Source organism: Phalacrocorax carbo, chromosome 7, assembly GCF_963921805.1.
Source record: "Phalacrocorax carbo chromosome 7, bPhaCar2.1, whole genome shotgun sequence".
Lineage (NCBI taxonomy): Eukaryota > Metazoa > Chordata > Aves > Suliformes > Phalacrocoracidae > Phalacrocorax > Phalacrocorax carbo.
The window spans coordinates 27,322,826-27,340,925 of record NC_087519.1 but is presented as its reverse complement, the minus strand read 5'-3'; the positions used below and the strand labels follow the sequence as shown (position 1 = coordinate 27,340,925).

At 41.2% G+C, this 18,100-nt stretch overlaps 1 protein-coding gene across 7 annotated transcripts in view; it reads right to left on the bottom strand.

Moving 5' to 3' along the window:
- The window catches only part of PPP2R3A (protein phosphatase 2 regulatory subunit B''alpha), a 61,008-nt gene that overhangs the window by 26,152 nt on the left and 16,756 nt on the right, over nt 1–18,100 (bottom strand). For 4 of the 7 annotated variants that reach the window (XM_064457157.1, XM_064457159.1, XM_064457156.1 and 1 more), the window contains 3 exons: nt 4,522–4,782; nt 2,158–2,261; nt 986–1,024 (listed from right to left, as the gene is read on the bottom strand). In XM_064457157.1, coding sequence (XP_064313227.1) covers nt 986–1,024; nt 2,158–2,261; nt 4,522–4,782 — 404 coding nt within the window. Of the gene's footprint in view, nt 1–985; nt 1,025–2,157; nt 2,262–4,521; nt 4,783–12,260; nt 12,445–18,100 lie in introns of all 7 variants that reach the window. The other 3 variants (XM_064457160.1, XM_064457161.1, XM_064457158.1) reach the window with 3 other exon arrangements.

Genomic DNA, 18,100 nt, shown 5'->3' with positions numbered 1-18,100 from the left:
CCCAGAAGGGAAAAAAGAGCATCCCATGCTAATTATGGCACAGCTGGCTGCTGTGCACTGAAGTCATAGAGAAGAAGGTAAACTCATTCCTTAGGTTGACAGTTTCCATCTATGACACCGATTTTTGTATCTGCTTTCTTCCAATACAAAATACTATGCTGGTCAAAGGTATCACAATTACTTAACTCATTCCAAACAAAAATATGTAGGAAAATGGAAACTCCATGAGATTTACCAAATTACTACTGAATACCTGTAACAGAAGAGAACATTTGGATATATCAAACACTAAGTTTTTCATATAGTATAAGAGAAACAACAAAATGCTCAGAAAATTATCCTGTATTCTTTAATAATTGTGAAAATACAAATGCACTGTTAATTATTTACTATGAGTGATTATTCTCCTCCCTCCTCTCCTAGAAGTGTAAAGTGTATGAACTTATACTGAAAGATAGTACTGAAACACCTGTAGTTTTCCTGCAGAGATCACACTGTAAGTGGCTTACCGCTAATTCTGGCCTCATCACTCTCTACCAAAAACACATTTTACAAAAAAAAAAATAATTATTTTTAAAATAAGTCTTCCAGGAAAAAAAAAAAAAGAAAGAAAAGAAAAAAAGATTTAGTGGCTAACAAGCAATCCTGTTAGCTGCACATTCATATAATGCTAACTGTCAATTAATAGGTACATTCTAAATCAGCTGTAGAAAAGAGGTGCTAATGTTTTAGCTTTTAAAAAAAAAAATCAGGCCAAAGCCACGTTTTAGCAACAAACTAAAAAAATCTGGTTTTTCACAAGTATTCTACACTCAGTAATTCCTGTTGACTTCAAATGAGATCAGTGAGAATGTAGCATTTAGGAAGGTCAGGTCAGCTAATAAAATGCTTGAAAATAAGCTTCTGCAATTAAAGGTAATGGTTTTAAAATGATGGCTGTGTTCAGATAGCCATAGTCTAACTTTACCAGGAACACTACACTTACTTCCATCCATCTATCATGTTTCCAGAAAAAATTTTGCAGCTGTCAGAGGGGAAGAGGAAAAAAGAAAAATCTTTCTAAAAGAGCAATTGAAGTGAGAAAAACATACAAAACTTGGCTTGGAAATGGTGTGGTTAAAAGAATACAGAAGAGGGGCATGACCACAGTCTACAAATATCTGAAGGATGTGACAGTCAGAGGAGTGAAAATATGTGGTATGATACATGAGGGTTTAATTAGGAGTAATTGGAGAAACCTAAGGAAGGAAAAAATTTTGTCTGTGTCAAGAAAAACTTAGTGATCACAGTCACCCCTAACATTTTTGCAATTTTGCCAGGGTAGCTAGAAGCTGTTTTGACAATATTAACGCAGGAAATACTATGGGAACTCAGGGTTAAAGGCTACTTTAAGAATCTGAAGAGCAACCATTAAGTAAAAAATTAGAACTCTCTCAGGATATGAGATGGAGACGTCATTCAGGTGTTTCACAAAGTAGACTAAAGCCTGAATCACCCCAGAGGGAAAAAGATTAGGCAAGAGAGCAAGTCTGTTCCATCTCACACCTCTGACTCCAAGCACAACATATCCAGAGCTCTCAATTTCAAAAAGAAGCCTTGACAATGGTTTGTGGAAGTGACTGTCAAACCCCACAGATTTATTATACAGCATGCTTGAGGAAGGTAATGACTATTAAAGCTCCCAGAGTATCCACTCATATGATGCTTCTTTATTTTACATTCATTCTTCCTGTCCTACAACATTATCACATGCCTCTTCTCCTCATTCCCCAATGGCACTCACTTAGCACACTAGCATACAGCAGTAAGGCCTCAAATAAATATATCCAAAATCCACTGACATCTACCAGCTATCTCATGAATGGCTGACATATCTCTAGGGAAGTGTGTTAATATATTTTATATGCCAACCAGACCAAAACATCTCATCATCTACACAATTGCTTCAAAGTTTGTTGATGCAGCATGGAAACAAGAGTTCAGGGAGTTTTGGGGCAGAAGACTTAAGCTGATGCAGATTTTCAAGCCATTTATTTTCTTCTAAATAAGGGACAACGATTTGAAAAGTTGGGGGTGGAGGAAGGGGCAGGAAGAGGGATTTCTATGGCAGGCTGTTCTCTTTTTCCAGAAAAAGAATTTTGCATTCGCTATACTCACTTTCTCCACATAGATACAAATGAGTGTACAGATACACATCCTGTCCTTTCTCCTCCTGATGCATTGAGCATAGGTGCTTTCCAGTAGAGCGGGCAGCCACATATCTGTAATGAAATACCCGAACAAAGAGGAATACAAAAGCAGTCACAAGAAGAGCCTGCTTGTTTACACACCAAATTAATCATTGAGGCTTTTACATGCAGGGAATAAAGTGGTAATGGCACTCAGGTTAGTCAAAAAGCTATTTGCAGTATGCCAAGGTTCAGAATCCACCAAGTACTTTGTCACACACCTTTTAAAATAGCTGAGAAACACGTCCTGTCAGGCTAGGAAGACGATCAGAGACTATTTAGCTCTTAAGCTCTGTCTTTGACTGAGCTGTTTAGAAAGATTCCCTGCAAAGTGAAGTGGAGAGAGACAGACACCTCCTTCCAGCAGACCACTCAAATCAGCTACTTCACTGAGCTACCTTAGAAAAGTATGACACATTCTCCACAAGGGCTGACTTCTCATTGGCAGCAAGGGAACTTAATTCTAATTAGAGACAATTAATAATTAAGTGCCTGAAGGTGAAATGATTCCCGTCCTATAGTTTCCAGTGCAGTGCCTTCTACCCAGAGCAGCCCATTTTCCAACACTGCTAGATCACAGCAGGATAACAAAATGAAAGCACAAACGGAAAGAGGCCAATTAGAGCAAAAGGACTCCCCAGACACAACTTTTCAACTAGCCTCCGCAGAGACTGCTAGCTTTCAGAATGGTAATCAATAAAAGCTCAAGGATTTTGTACTCTCTAATGCCTCAGAAAAGCAGGCTTGAAAATGGCTTCAAACATTCAGCTGCTGACACCTTCAAGAAACCTCTTTACCACAAAGATCTTTCCAGCTACCTTCAAGACTCCAGCCAAGGTATCAGAACATCTCCAAAACACAGGCCTTGGAGGGAGTGCAGCTGTTTCAGGCCAGGCACAGGTAAGGATATCACACCAAATGGAAGGAGGAATATTTTGAAGTAGCTGAGGCATCACTTCTGCTTTCCCCACAAAGCCTCTTTCATCTCTTCTATTAAGCATGGCTATCCTGCAAGTCCATTCTCAATTTTTTGTCTGGGCCTGCATGTTTCTTTGGGAACCCCGATCAGCATAAGAACTGCTTCCAGATTTAGCCATTCCTGTGTCAGGTGACACAGGTACTTGTACAGGTGTTTAGCTACTCTGAGGGAAGAACGACATTTACTTTTTGCTGTTTTCTTTGTGTGGCCGGTTCTCCTGCATTTATTTCAGAGCCCCAAAACTGATACTATTAGCAATAATCCCATGGAACAGAAGCAAGCCTTACAACAGCTAAATAGCATGGAGCACCTCCATGTAGAGACAGATGCAGAGACCAGACAGAAAGGCTCTTGTACACCACCTTCCTGCTTCTCCCAGTTTGAAAGTGACAGGCCACACACAGTTGCCTGTCTTGTCATATCAGTTTCAAACCTTTTTTTAGTCATGCAAAGAAGTTTTTCTGTGTTGTCAGAGACAGTTTACAAATAATGCTACTCAATTCCTCTAAAAACAAACAGAAAGCCAGCCTAGTCTCTCCTTTCAGAAAAATCTTCCTTCTTGGAAAACAAGCGCTCCTCTTGGACAGAACATTATTGCTCAAACTGCAGTGCCAAAGATGCATTCAGGGCAAACTGAACATATGAGATGTGTCTGACAACTGCTAGTTTTAGATCAGGATTACTAAAAACCATGGCTGAAGGAGAGGAAAATAGAACTACCCATCTGCATCGTGCTCCCACACAAGTGCTGTGTTTTGTTTCCTGAAGCCAGGAACTCATTAGCAGACTGTAACAACTCCAAGTCTGCTGACACCAGCATTATGGATATTGAGCATATGCACCTCAGTGGCTGAGGCTTGACTAGGCATTTCCCTCTTCTGTGTCCAAGTAGGTGTAGGTTGGAAACTGCTTTCTCAAGCAACACTGCAACAGTACACACAGATCACATCCAGATCAGTGGGGCAGCTAACCACAAAGAAGGTAGCTGGCACTACCTGAAGCCACAGAGGCAGACTAAGTTTTTGCTATCTTCTGAGCATAACTATAGAGGAACAGAAAAACCAAAATGCAATTTGTATCCGGTAAGAAGTCTGAAAGAACCATTTTGCAAATCAAAGCAAAAAAGAGCATACCCATCAAATGTGACAAACAGCAAACTGAGCTCATTTTTTTTTACTTTTTTCTTAATGTAAACAAAAACACTCAGAGCAAAAGGGCTTTTTTCCCCCCCCACTAAAAGTGAGAACAGCTGTGAGATCCTTTATTATTTTTAGATTCAGTCTTTCTGAAATGAAAAACCTGGAGAACAGTTACCTTAGCAATTTTCCCCATTTCACAGATGCTTGCTTTCTCATCTTCAAATTCTGTAAAGGCTTCTTTAATCCTGGCAATGATTTCTTCATGATTAGTGCAGATATTCGGAAGTCCTTTAGGGAAGTAGAAACGTGGAATGTTTATCGACAAAGGGGTACTGCTGGTGGCTTTATTCACAGGCAGAAGAGTGCAAGGGCTAACCACAGAGTTCAAAGGGACTGGGGATGAAGTTCCAGGTTTCTTCTCTTGCTTACTTTGAACCTGAAAACGTAATGAATAACAAATACTTTTTAACAACATGGCATAATGAGCAGAAGAAAATCGTTTGTGCTCCCAGTGATTAGGAAAAAAATTTAAAACACCAACAATTAAATTATAACACAAGGATAAAAATGCATGTATTCAGTAGCCAATTAAAAAAATCTGGACTATCAGATGTTGCAAATTTAGGATACGTCACATCCTGCTTTTATGTAGTTTCTGTGCATTTTATGTATGTAGCTGTGGATTATGACATACTCTTGAACCACAAGAGAACACACTCTGCAATTCAGCAATACCATAGAACAAGGACAATGCTATTTCTTCTCATGCTGGTCACTGTGTTGTCATTCTGCCCCATAAACAGCAAAGCACCAAAATCTGGTATTTAGTATTTCCCCTTAGAACTAGAACACCCACCCACACAAATGTCTCGCCTCATGTATGAGCAAACTTACATTCTTAACATTGACATTTTCCATCCCTTGGGAACATAATTAGTTTTGCCGAAGTATTGCTTCACAGATAAATTAAGAAAAAATTTGCAAGACTGCCTTCTAAACTTCAGGAAGCCTTCTATTCTATGCCCAACTTGAGCAGTCCAAGAGCTGATTTTGTTTGCGGTACTATGTACTGGCAAAACAATTTTTACATTAGAAATTATGAGCAACCAGCCCAGTTTGGCATTGGGTACTCACATGATAGAGCATGGCAGGGTTAGTGCAAAATGCAAAAGGACTATTTACAACTCCATTTGGAAGAGTCCTTTTGCAGGCAAAGCACCCAAAGGTTTCACTGAACCAGCACCTACATAATTTCTTGAAAAACAATGAGAAAACTGCGAACGGCAACTAAGCCTTCCGCATGCCTGTTTGAAGGTGGTCTTTTCTCCCATGCGCGCCACCTCTTTTTTCATTATCTCTACCATTCTGTCACTCTCTCCTGCCTGTAATAAACATGTGCTGCTGATATGGTGATCCCCACTAGCTCACCTTTCTAATGGATCTCTGCAATCTTCTAGCTCTAGCTATACATCCATGCTTTTCATAACAGGTAGCATTTTTGTTTAAGTACCTAATGAGAGCCTAAAATAGGTGGGATGGAATGGGAGGGAATACTACTTAACCTTCGAAAAGCAGTTACAGTATAAGCAGCAGAATTCAGATGTTGGAATACCAAAGGATGATGACTTCCCCACTGCCCCACGAATACACACTTCCTTGGGAAAAGGCAATAGGCTTGCCTGTTGCATAATGGTTCAACTTCAGGAGTTGTTATTAACATAACAATGTATGTGATAAGAGGCTAATAAGGCAACAGTCAAGTAAATACAGCTGCAACTTTCAGTTTGTTTACTCTAAGATTTCAAAACAAAATGGGTTTAGGATAAAGTAGCCAAGTCTGAGTTCACTAAATACAGAAGAATGTATATGATGAACTAACTAAACTCTTTGCCTTATTATTTTCCAGAAACTTCGAGGTTTTTTCTTAACATCTCTGAATACCCCAACTGGCCATTGGTTTCCTCCCAAGAAGGTAAAGAAGTGAGAATTTTAAAAGCTTCCTTAAGCCTGTTCTTTCTGCATTTTAGAATACTTTATAACCCATTCTTCAGAGACTTGTAAAATGAACGATGGAAGCATTTTCCTCCTCTTCACTCCTCCACTTCACTGCTTTTTCTTTAAATGGGGAGGATCTTCTTCCAAATGCTGTCCCATTTCAAAAGGAGGAACACATGTGCTTGCACACCCATGCCAGCCCAAGCATACTTTTGTACTGTAACTGCTGTATACAGAACACATTAACCTGAAGCTGGGTTCACTGAAGTCCTCTCCCACCTTCTGAAACATAGGAACATCCGAAGATCACTTTGAACCTTCAGGTTTTCTGAGTGTATCAACACTAGTACTCAGAGTCAGTATGGTCCTCAGTATAGCTCTCAACCTTTGCAGAACAAGCCTGATTACCACCATCTGTTCTTCCTCCCTTCCTTGATTTTTCCTACTCTCCCACATACTGCAAATCTTTGTGTCTGATCCGGAATGATGCTGGAGCTCAAAGTGGGCCAGGAAAGAGGGTCAAAGGATCTGACGCTCAAAATGTTACTGGGGCTGAAGAGGACTATGGGACAAAGTAAGCATCAGCCTGGATTACTCTGTCCCACAGCATGACAATGGAGGATGGGGACCTGAAATGGTGGCAGGGGTTAAGCTGTGGTGGAAGTTGGTCACTCACTTTAGGAGCAGGGCTTCACTGGGTTAATAAGAAGACAACCCTTCTCCTGGCTTCCTTTTTCTCTTTACTCTGTAGAGTAACAAAAGCAAAACCCAGACAGGCTGAATGTGTCTGGGAAGGGAACACATGGCCCCAGAGCAGCCACTGCTGCATGTTAGAGGTAGACAAAGATCCACCCCCTCACATGACTGCCTGCTTCAGTAACAGAGGCTAAGCAAGAGGGGTGAAGAGAGCTCTCCGAGACAGGTCTTCCCAAGAAGCCTCCAACTGATTGGGAAATAGCAGGTTAGTGAATTAGACCTTTGTGCGAAAGTCAAGCTAGTGATTTGGCTTGGAGGACTCCTCATGCACATCATTGCTTCTGCTTCTATCTGCCTCCCACCTTATCTGCCCTGCCTAGCTAGTGACTTTCCAGCCACAACCCAACTCTACTCAGTAGTTTTCACTTTCTGGATTCCAGCAGAGGGGAAATCCCTGCTGGTGTCTCACAGCACCATATTCATACAAACAATGCAAAGCTGGAACAGACAATGAGATGCCAACTCCAGCCATTTGACTTCTATAATAGGGCTTAACATCAGCTTGTCTCAAAGACCCAGTTCTCAGAAACAGGTTTATTTCTTGCTAATCTCTGCAATGCATGACTCAAAAAGGTCCACAAACCAAAACGAAGCAAACCAACATATTGTTCTCTGAAAGGACACTGACTCTTCACTTTAACAACATCCCCTTCCCTTACAGTACAAGGGAATGATAAAATTGGATTGTTTTTTTTTTTTCTTGGAAGGCAAAGAGGCATCCCCAAAGCAGATCACCACAACAGCACTGTGCCTTTTTCCTCCTCTTCTGCATACCACATACATCTCAATATAGCACAAGGCTTGAGCTGATCATCCTGTAACACAACTCATCCACTTTGCCTTGGCCTCTACCTCCTGAAAAGCAAAGCAACTCATTTTCCTCTAGGTACTGGCAAAGTCAGCAATGCTTGGTACCAGCTCACATAAAAAACAACTCAGGACCCCAGAATCTACATTAACTTCCTGATCCACAACCACAACACAAGACAGAACATTAGACATCTGTAGGAAAAAATACAGGGAATGCTGATAAGCTTCAAAGTAGGGAGTCAGTTCATAAATAGGTTTGCAGCTGACCTTCCCAGTAAGATTGAATAACTCCTGCTCAGTCCAAGGCAAACAAGGTGGAAGCATTGCTCATGGATGGCTTCTTTTCAGAAGATTCTACTTCAGAAATAGAAATAAAATTTTTGAAATTTGCCTTCTTTCTTCTCATGTAAGAAATGAGCTGTCTACAATAACACAAAGAGAAAACAACAAGCAGCAACTAGCTCTTGAGGATCCAATTCCCTAGAACAATCTTGCAAGTTAATACTCTGGGATGGATATAACTAGATGTCAACCACTATGGGGAAAGCAGGGAGTTAATTACAACTATTTGTGAAAAAATAGGGAAAGTGATATGAGGGGAAAATTCTGAGGGAATTCCTTGGGAAAAAACAGTTTCTTATTGCAAAAAGTTAACCTTAAATGCTCTTTGCTTAGTGGAACATTTCTCCAACAGGGATGTACATTTTCAGAAAGGACAACTAAGAAAGGAAACTACAAATACTGTAATAAATCTTTTAGCTTTGTTACCAATAGCTAATAGACCCTTTTTTTTCCCCCTAAAGCAGAAGGTAAGATTAAAGCCCATTTTTAAATACTGCTCTATAGCATAGTGTAATTTACCTTAATTAAGATCTGGCTATCTGCTATATCACCTTTTGCTAGTCATACAATTTATTTATGGACAGACTAAAATAGTGACATCTGCATTATAAATAAACCAGACAGAACTACAGCCTCACTGTAGCTACATAAACAAAGCATAGAGACTAAACCTCTGCCATCCAGGCCTGTCTCTCAGGGACTTGCCAGGCGCAGCAGAAAACTCCACAGAAGGAAGCAGTATCACATCAAGTGATCAAATACTTTCTACTCCTTTCTCCAGGCCCCAACCTCCAACAGGAGCCTAGGTAATAAATTTACCAGTTTCTTGGTTTTTTCCAAATGGGATTCTGTAATCCTCTTTCCTAGGGTATAGTGACTCAGCCTGGTTTCTCGCAGCCCACAGCGCTGACTTCATGTCTCTCTTCATTTTTTACAGTTCCTGTCTTACTGAAGTCTGATGGTAACTGGATACAAGCCATCCTCAAAGAACATCAGTTCTCCAGAGCCCATTTGTACCTTTCGACCAAGACTTCCTCTCCCTTTCCTTTCTCATCATTGTGTTTTTCTGCTGCCTCTTTTTGACTCATCGCAAAGGGGAGCAAGAACGGCAAAGGTTCATCTGCACATGGCTCCCAACAGCATGAAGAGGAGAGGTTCTGAGGAAATGCATTTCTGGATAGAATCTTTTCTACTATAAATCGTAAGCTCACCAGCTGAAACAAAGTCCAATCACAAATGAAAACAAGCTCTACCTAAGCAACAGAGAATCACAAAAGGATTTAGGTGGGAAGAGTCACAGGGCTAACTCTAAGGTTAGACCAAGTTCCTCATGGCCTTACCCAGTTGAGTTTTGAAAACACAAACTTCACGTGCCTCCACTGATGAATGTGCCTATAGATCTTACACATGCCCTTCCTGCAACTGATACAGTTCAGCCCACACTCCAAATGCTTCCCTGAAAACTCCATGGAGAAAATAACCAGTATAGATCTAAATTAATTCAGACAGAAAGACAACAGTGGGCATAAACCCCCATTGCAATTCTCACCTGTCCTCATATGCAGATGACGCTTACCTGGGGGAAGTCTGGCATGATGAAAGGCACAACTTTGGGTGTGAGACACCTTGACAAACTCTTCAACTAGTTCTATGAGGAAAGGTGCCAAGTTGTACACCTGCACACAGCAACCCCAAGCATCTGTTCAGGCTGGGAATCCGCTGGCTGAGAAACAGCTCTACTGAAAAGGATGTGGGGGAGATGCCGTGCACCAGGCTGAACATGAGCCTGCAGTGTTGTCTAATTACCAAGAAAGTAAATGATGTACTAGAGTCCATTAGGAGTAGGGCCAGGAGAACACGGGAAGTTACCATCTCCTCTGCCTGACACTAGCAAGGCTGCATCTGGATTACTGTGGCCATTTTTGGGCCTTCACTTCAAAAGGGATGGGGAGAGAATGGACAGAGATCTACAGAAGGCAAATCAGATAGCTGGGGTCAGGAGCATGTGGTAGCAGAGACTGAGGGGCTGGGCCTGTTTAGCCAGGCAAAGAGGAAGCTAAGAGATGGACTAATCACACCCTACAGCTATTTGAAGTGCAGCTACAGAGACGGTGGAGCCAAGCTCTGTAGGGGTACATGGTGTAAAAGGGGCAGCAGCCGTAAACTGCAGCTTGGGAGGGTACGGCTGGACAGTAGGAGGATGAATTTAATTGAGGGTAGTACAGCCTGCAAGAGGTCACTGGAAGGGCACGGGAAGAATCCTTATCCTTGGGGAGTTTTCAAAAGTCAGAGAAAGACAGCTCTGATGTGACCCAGTGTTAGGAGCAGTCTTCCTACAAGTGAAATATTGGATTAGAGACCTCCCTACTTCCCTTCCTACCAACACTGCTATGGGAGGGTCTCTGACACTTCCATAGAAAGTCCTGCAAAAGATGAGCACAGGAACTGAAATTTACAGCTCTTAAAAGAGATATGGGGTTTACAAAAAACCCTTCTCCTCCCTTGCCTTTCCAGCCAACATCCACCTATTTCGCAAACTACCTATCACTCATCTCCCTGCTCCCTATCACTGCCTCATTACCTTTCCCCCTGCTACCACGTTTTCTGTACTTAGTGAGTCCAATTACTTCTGCTCTCAGGTCACCTCACATTAGCACACCCCAGCCACAAGGTACAGCCCCATAAGGCACAAAAATTAATTTCTTGCTGCTGCCAAGTGGGAGAACTCCCATCTCTCTCCTCCACTCCCAACGTACATTGCCAGTGCATACCAAGTGCCAGCTCCAAAGCCTGCCAGGCCGCTCTGTGAACCAACTTAGCCCATGTGGAAAGGCAGAAAATGGACTTCAGTTCTGTTGCTGGATGATATTCTACCATGTTATGAGTCAAGCCAGCTCACAGAAAGGCCTGTGGGGCCCAGTATAAGACAGGGGTGACACACAGTGAGGAAGCAGCAATAGGGAACAAGTACTGGAAGAAAGAAGAGGAGGACCTTATTTTTTTCATCTGCAGTTGCCCACTGCATTAGTTCACTTGCCTTGGATCTGCAGCCTCAGAGCAGTTATTCTCAATGTATTTAGCAGTGAAGGTTGCTGCTCCTACTTCAGACCAGGCAGAGGGCGCATGTACCAAAGGCTTGTCAATTTTTCCAGACAGTCTACCAGGAGATCTTATCTCTCCCTGCAGACATTACCCTGATCATGTCCTTAGGTGATCAAACTAACTCTGGAGAGTGAACTTAGCTGTGCTGCATGGTTCTTGTTAGTCTTTTCTAAATTGCTCGTGGTCACCACCCAAGCTATTACTACACATTATTACTTCATGCAATTTTCCTCTAAGGAGTGAAAAAACATGTTCCAGAGATTAACCTCATATATGTACTTCAAGCTGTCACCAGAAATCATGAAAACAAAACATGCTATGATATACTCTGGAGCAATTTTAATAGCTGTTTCTTAGGGAACAGCTGCACCACTCATAATTTCAACTTTCTAACTTCCTCACTGGGTCACTAATTATTTAAATATATCTCCTTCAGCCACAGCCCAGAGATAGGAGGAAACAGCATAAAGAAGCACCTTGTGATGGTAAAATCAGAAATGCCAGAGCCAGGTAGGATGGTCTGTGCACAGATCTGTACAGTAGAGAACACAACCCACTAAATACAGCAGAATGTTGTGATTGTTACACATGCAACAAGAAACATTCAGAGCAATCACATACACAGATAGGGTTTTTCCTATAAAAAAACACAGAAAAGCTTTAATAGTCTTACACTACCACTCCCTATTAAATCACTGCCCTTGCTGTTAATTTTTTCCCCTTGTTTACTAAGACATCTTAACTCTGCAATTTAAGCCTGGAAGGTTTATTTTTAAACCTGCTAGTATCTAGCTGCAAATAACTTTCTGCAAATAGACACGCCTAGAGGGGACACAGTTTAATTCTCTGATCCAATAAAAAAAAATACAAAGCAACAGAAAAAGAGAAAGAAATGTCAAGCATTCAAACCTGGGCCTGCTGGAATGACTTCAGCCTCCTCTTGAATCGAGACGGAAGAACAAAATCACAGCCCTTCGCGAGGAAAGCTAGCTCCCCTCCTAAGTCTGGGTCCCTCCGCAGAGAAGTCTCCTTGATCATCATCCTGGTCAGCTCCTAAGCAGATATTGCCCTTTCCAGAAGGGGCACAGGGACTCTGTAGGAGACCACGTCAAGACCAGTACGTTGCTTTCTTGGTTTTAATGTTTTACAGGCAAAAAATGGCAAATGGCTTCAACATACTATGTCTTCTTTCTCTTCACAAGGACAACATCTAGAGATATTTATCTTACTCCTGAAGCCAGACCTCCCTTTTTTAACTGATATTCAAAGTATCTCTCAGTACCACCAGGATCTTCTGCCTTCCTGTAATACTTTAATTGAGAAACATGATCTACAACAGAATCTATTTCTCTGCTGGCTATGTGACAGACAATCTGTTCTTGGCTTGTAATAGGCCAGGGGTAATATGGGAAAGGAAGCACCTACCACCACTACCAACAGTGCTAAAATTAGATGTAGTGCAGAAGTGGCTAAATATACCATCTTCCCCAACAGTTCTTACTTTATGTTCTTCAGTGCTGAAACCTGAGGTACAAATTTGCATCAGTCAGACCCAGCTGGAGTTAAACCACATGCTCTCAGCCAAGGCCCATGTGCATATGACGCTGGTGGTTTGAGGTCCCTGCTTCTGAGGTGATGAAGCAGAAGATCAGCATTAGTTCCCACTCTAGACCAAAGGCTGTAATTTTCAAAACACATGAATTTTTCCCTCTCACTTGGAAAAAGCAAATCATCTAGTTTCTTTAATGCCAAGCAAGCGCATAAGGATGACCTTGGATTATAAACTCAGGCATTCTAAAGCAGTTCTTAAGGAAACTGTTTCACAAAGACACCAACATGCTTCATTCTTTTTATTCATTTTTCCCCTAATTCTCACAAGGCAAAGCAATTCTCAGTGGACAATAGTCTACTCTTTCTCTGCATGAACTTGAGCAAGCAGACTTCAAACTCTTGCTCAGACTTTGTCTAGGCTTGCTAAAAGTGTACTCTCCCCCTCTCCTGTCATGACAATGGTACTGAACAAAGGCCTAAATCCAGTTCATACTCCACAAGATGAACAAACACCTAGTCCCATGGCCTGCTTTCCCTACTTGACTTTAAAAGTCCTAGTTACTTTGCCAGTTTACTTTGTAAGCTTAGTAACATAGAACAATATCCGATTTCTAGCTAGTAGGGCTTGGTTTTATCAAGATATTGCTTTTGAAATGAAAAGGTCTCACTAAGCCTCACCAAAGCTTTTATTGGACCACATGTGTCTCCGATGAGCTTTTATTGGACCATTGGGTTTCCTGCAGAAGGCCCAAGGTCAATCACTTAATACGTCACTTAATATAAGTGGACTACAGATAGACATGGAAACAGCCTATCCAAAACGATTCTCTTGCCATCATAAATTTGTTCTTGTGTAGTTAAACAGGCTATTTACTAAAGGAGGGAGACCCCCAGCTGACATTCACAAAAGGAATTTTTTAATGTCTTCATAAATCTGTATCAAAACCCCCAAGATTATTTTCTCTCCTGTTGCCACTCAATCATCAGGGCATGGTCCCACAACCTGGGCTGTGGAATACACTTCTTTAGGAAAGATTTCAACAAGAATATAGCATAGTTTTGGTTTCTTTAGGTCACTGTAGCTGTGTCTAAACTGTGCAACCTGGGAGCTGAAAAAGCTCTGAAGTCAAGGTGTATATTCACAGCTACTAAGTCCAAAGAATCACAAGGTTATCACAATGTTATCAGCCCACTTTGACACGTGCCCTGCAAGTGAACATGAAGCCTAACAGAGTGGTAGGATGAGGATGGGAATGAGAAAAGGAGCCCCAAAAAAGAAAAAGGCAGGCAGGAATGTTTTAACTGGAATTGCCACTAAGTGAAGGATACACAGATCTGTATACAAAATTTTTTAGAATAAATTTTGTTTTTCTGACTCTGATGATTTTTTCTAAACATTAAGGCAGTACCTGAATTGCCCACAAGGCTCCACTGCACTGGGAGTCCTGCACATCTCATCGAGCAGCATGTCAGAAGGTGATTTATTTTGAATCATCTGTGGCAAACATATTAATTAATCTGCCACTGAACTCTCTCTCTGCTTACAAACTGCCACCGCATTTACAGACTGCGGAGGAAATGTAGTCCAAAGAACCTCCATACATACAGCTGCATCAAGACCAGCTACACTGGGCTTTAAAAGATGTATGCATGAGAGAGACGAACTGATATAGCAATCACTAGCTAGTTCTTAAAAAAAACCCACATATTTTTCATTCACACATCAACCAGTCACAAAAGATCCCAGAAATTTGGTGTCTTTTGCACTAATAACCTGGAAAAAATACAAGTTATCTGGAGACAAGGCTTGCTGTGCCTGAATTCCAATTTTTTAAAATATAGCAGGTTCCTAGTATGATACTCCCTATCCTTGAAACACACAAGGCAGGTAGAAATAAAAACATAAATATACAGTACTCTGAGCAATTAACAGCAAGAGAGTCTTATATCAACAGTTTCAAAGTCAACTGGACAAAATCCACAGCAGAAAAATCTGCTATCAAAAGCCTGCAGATCAGCTGAACTGCAGTAAAATTTAGGAATTCCTCTTTGCTCTAAGTGACTCAGTTTAAAGCATGAAGGTGAGATATGTCAAATGTGAAGCGGTGTCAGATTGCCTTCACTTGCCATCAGAACACAGAAAGAATCTCACCTGTGCCTAAAGCCGGAGGCTTAGTCCTAAAAGGTCTGGATGATTTAATTGCCACAGGACTTAGCTGTACCCCAAAGCCTGGCTACAACAATTCAATGCCTTCTGTTATAGCTGAGAAGGGCACCAGCTTCAACTGTTTTCAAAACAGATTAAACTTCTCCAGCAACAGTGTGACTTTTTCTTGGTTTTAGAGTCAATGAGGCTGAAAAATGCAACATCTATCACCAGGCTTTGTTTCACCTACCTTTAGATGTCTACTTCAAGATAGATAAACTTCACACAAGCAGAGACTGTATCTGCCCCAATTGCAAAGGCTGCCCACTTGCCATGAAAATGTCCCTAAGTGTCTGGTATTGGTTCTTTTAATTCTATTCTTCAATTTCATCTAATATAATTCTTTTTCTGTGTCATCTTTAATTCTGAGACACCTTACAATTAATTTACTATTTTCATTTATTCCAATAACTATTTCCAAACAGAAAAAAAATTATACCCTTTTTCACTCTTTGGGTTTAGAAATAATGAATAATTGATGTTTGAAAAGAGTGCAGATTGTGTGTATAGCTTAATTAACAGATATTATCAATATCTGATCAAAACAATTTGTAAATTGTTCAAATATAAGCTGATTTTCCAGAAGTTTTCCATTATATTTTGGATGCGTTTTGAGAAAATGTGATTACTTCATGAAACAGTTAAAGTCACTATGTTATAGAAGACACTTTTTACAGTTAATTGCCCCACACAAGATCCTTCCTAACCATATCATTAAATTTGCAAAATGAAGCAGCACACAGAATTATGAAGTAGCATTTTGAAGGGGCAGAATTACAAAGTGTCCAATTAACTTTATATATGATTATGAAACAGCCTTAATTCCACTCAGAGCCTTGTTCAGGCCACCTTTTTAAGCATGCAACAGACATTTTGATACATAAAAACAAGGTGTGTGGCCTCAGAACGATGTTTTAGACCACAGTAGTTAGGAACACTTCTGAGACTCCCAGCAATATCCAAACCCATCAGTCATTCAGGTGAGACAGGATTAGATAGATGCTACTTAGAGCCAGCCCAGAGGAAACATGTGGCATCAGGGAATGGCCTCTGGATACTTGACTCAGGGCACTACCATCTGAGATACAATGTGGTTAGACAAGGTGGTCTGAGACCATCACTCAAACCCGTAAATCTGCTCCCAGATCCACAGTCCCTGTCTAGAGATGGTTGTACCACCCACATGACCGCAGTGTGAGCAATTCCATTTACTAATCTGGCAAAACCCAAACATAACTAAGAAATTTATATTGTATACAAGCATCATAGTCAGCATAATGATTCAAAACCATGCAATAGGAACAAGAGGCATGGGAGAAAGAAGAACGGGGAAAGCAGGACTGCTCTTTCTGGCTCACTACACCATGAGTAATCCTTCTGAGAAGAGATACCCAAATCTCTTTGTAAGAAACAAAAAATGTTTCTTACAGACTTTTGTAGGGTACTTTCACTAGAGTACCATGTATTCTGCAAGCATTAACTGAATTTAAATACTCTGTTATCCTGTACAGGTGGTAGACCGAGGGCACAGAGGTTAAGGTCAAAAACATCCACCACTGACTTTTCCAAGGACTTTGCATAAGATAATATCTTACTCAAAAGGTATCCTTTACCTTCAAAAAAAAAAAACCCAAACCAACAACCAAACCACCAAACCCTGACACTCAGCACTTCTGCAGATCAGGTCAGAGAATCCCAACAGCCCTATCTCTACCTTCTTCACTACTCATTGGTTCTAGTTTCCCCCATTTCCCTCACACCTGCCAGTCCTCCCAGGCTTCACTCCTTATTGCCCTCCTATCCAGAGACAAAAATATAGATAAATATTCGGCATTTTTGCTAGCCTCTAAAAGACAACTGAGCTGTTTTCACTGAACTATGTCTTTCAAAAACAAAAACATATTAACCAAATTGGCCTAAGACAGGCACATGGAACAGGAAATTTTAAAACAAGTAGTTGGAAGTTTAGAGATAAACACTGGAAAAGTAGATCTCAGAATGGGAAATGTCAGACAGTGTAACAGTATGCAAATGCTTCCTGGTCTGCCTGAAAGAAGCGTGAAGCCCTCATTATGCACTCTGTAAGACTGAGGGACTTCTTGAGTATTCATGTCCTACTTCCTAAATATTTTGGTTTTGAAAATGAAGAGGCAAGTAGTTCTGTTGTTCTAAGTGGAGAATCATAATTGGTTTTATGCTAGAGGGAAAAGTCTGTTGTGATGTAAGTTAGCACAGATGTCGGCACAGACAGGCCAACTGAGCCAGCGAACAGTCTGGCCTGAAGTGGCTCTCCCTTTCTGTTTTCGTTGCTTAGGATCTGAGGGATATTGAAACTGTCACAACCTTCATAAATGAAAACTGCACTATGTTTTTATCGGTATTAGCTCTCTGGGGTTTTTGTGCATGCATGCAACTATCTGATAACAGTTTTATGAGCCCTAAGAAAATATAACAAATACTTTACATATTATTCATTCAGGCACATATGTGCAATACTGAATCAGAATCCACATGGAGCTCCAGCCAGATCCAGAGTTATCTAGGAACACAGATGTATTCCCTAGATGCTATACCTAGGGAGGTCCTTGTGTCCACAGCCAAGCGTGTGGCCACACCTACACTACAAATGACAGCAAACCCAGAGTAAGTGTAGAACCAGCAGTTTGGATGACTTGTGTCCACTCTGCTAAGGGCTACCTCCCTCTGAAAGGTGCCAGCTGCATCCACACTGCACAGTGCTCAGCCCAGGACCCCTCCAGCTCTTTTGGGTCCCCAAGACAATTATTCTCTCTCATGATCTTTGGTTCTAGGCATCTACTCAAAGCAAGGGTTGTGCTGCTGCATGGAAAAGAAGAGCTCTTGTAGTATGGGTGTGTGCTATATGGCCATGGCAGGCAGGCTGGAAGCAAGCTAACACACAGGTGAGGTGGGCGATCAGGGAAACAGAAGCTGGTAAAGGACCAGACTGATAAGCTATTTGACAGTGTAAATG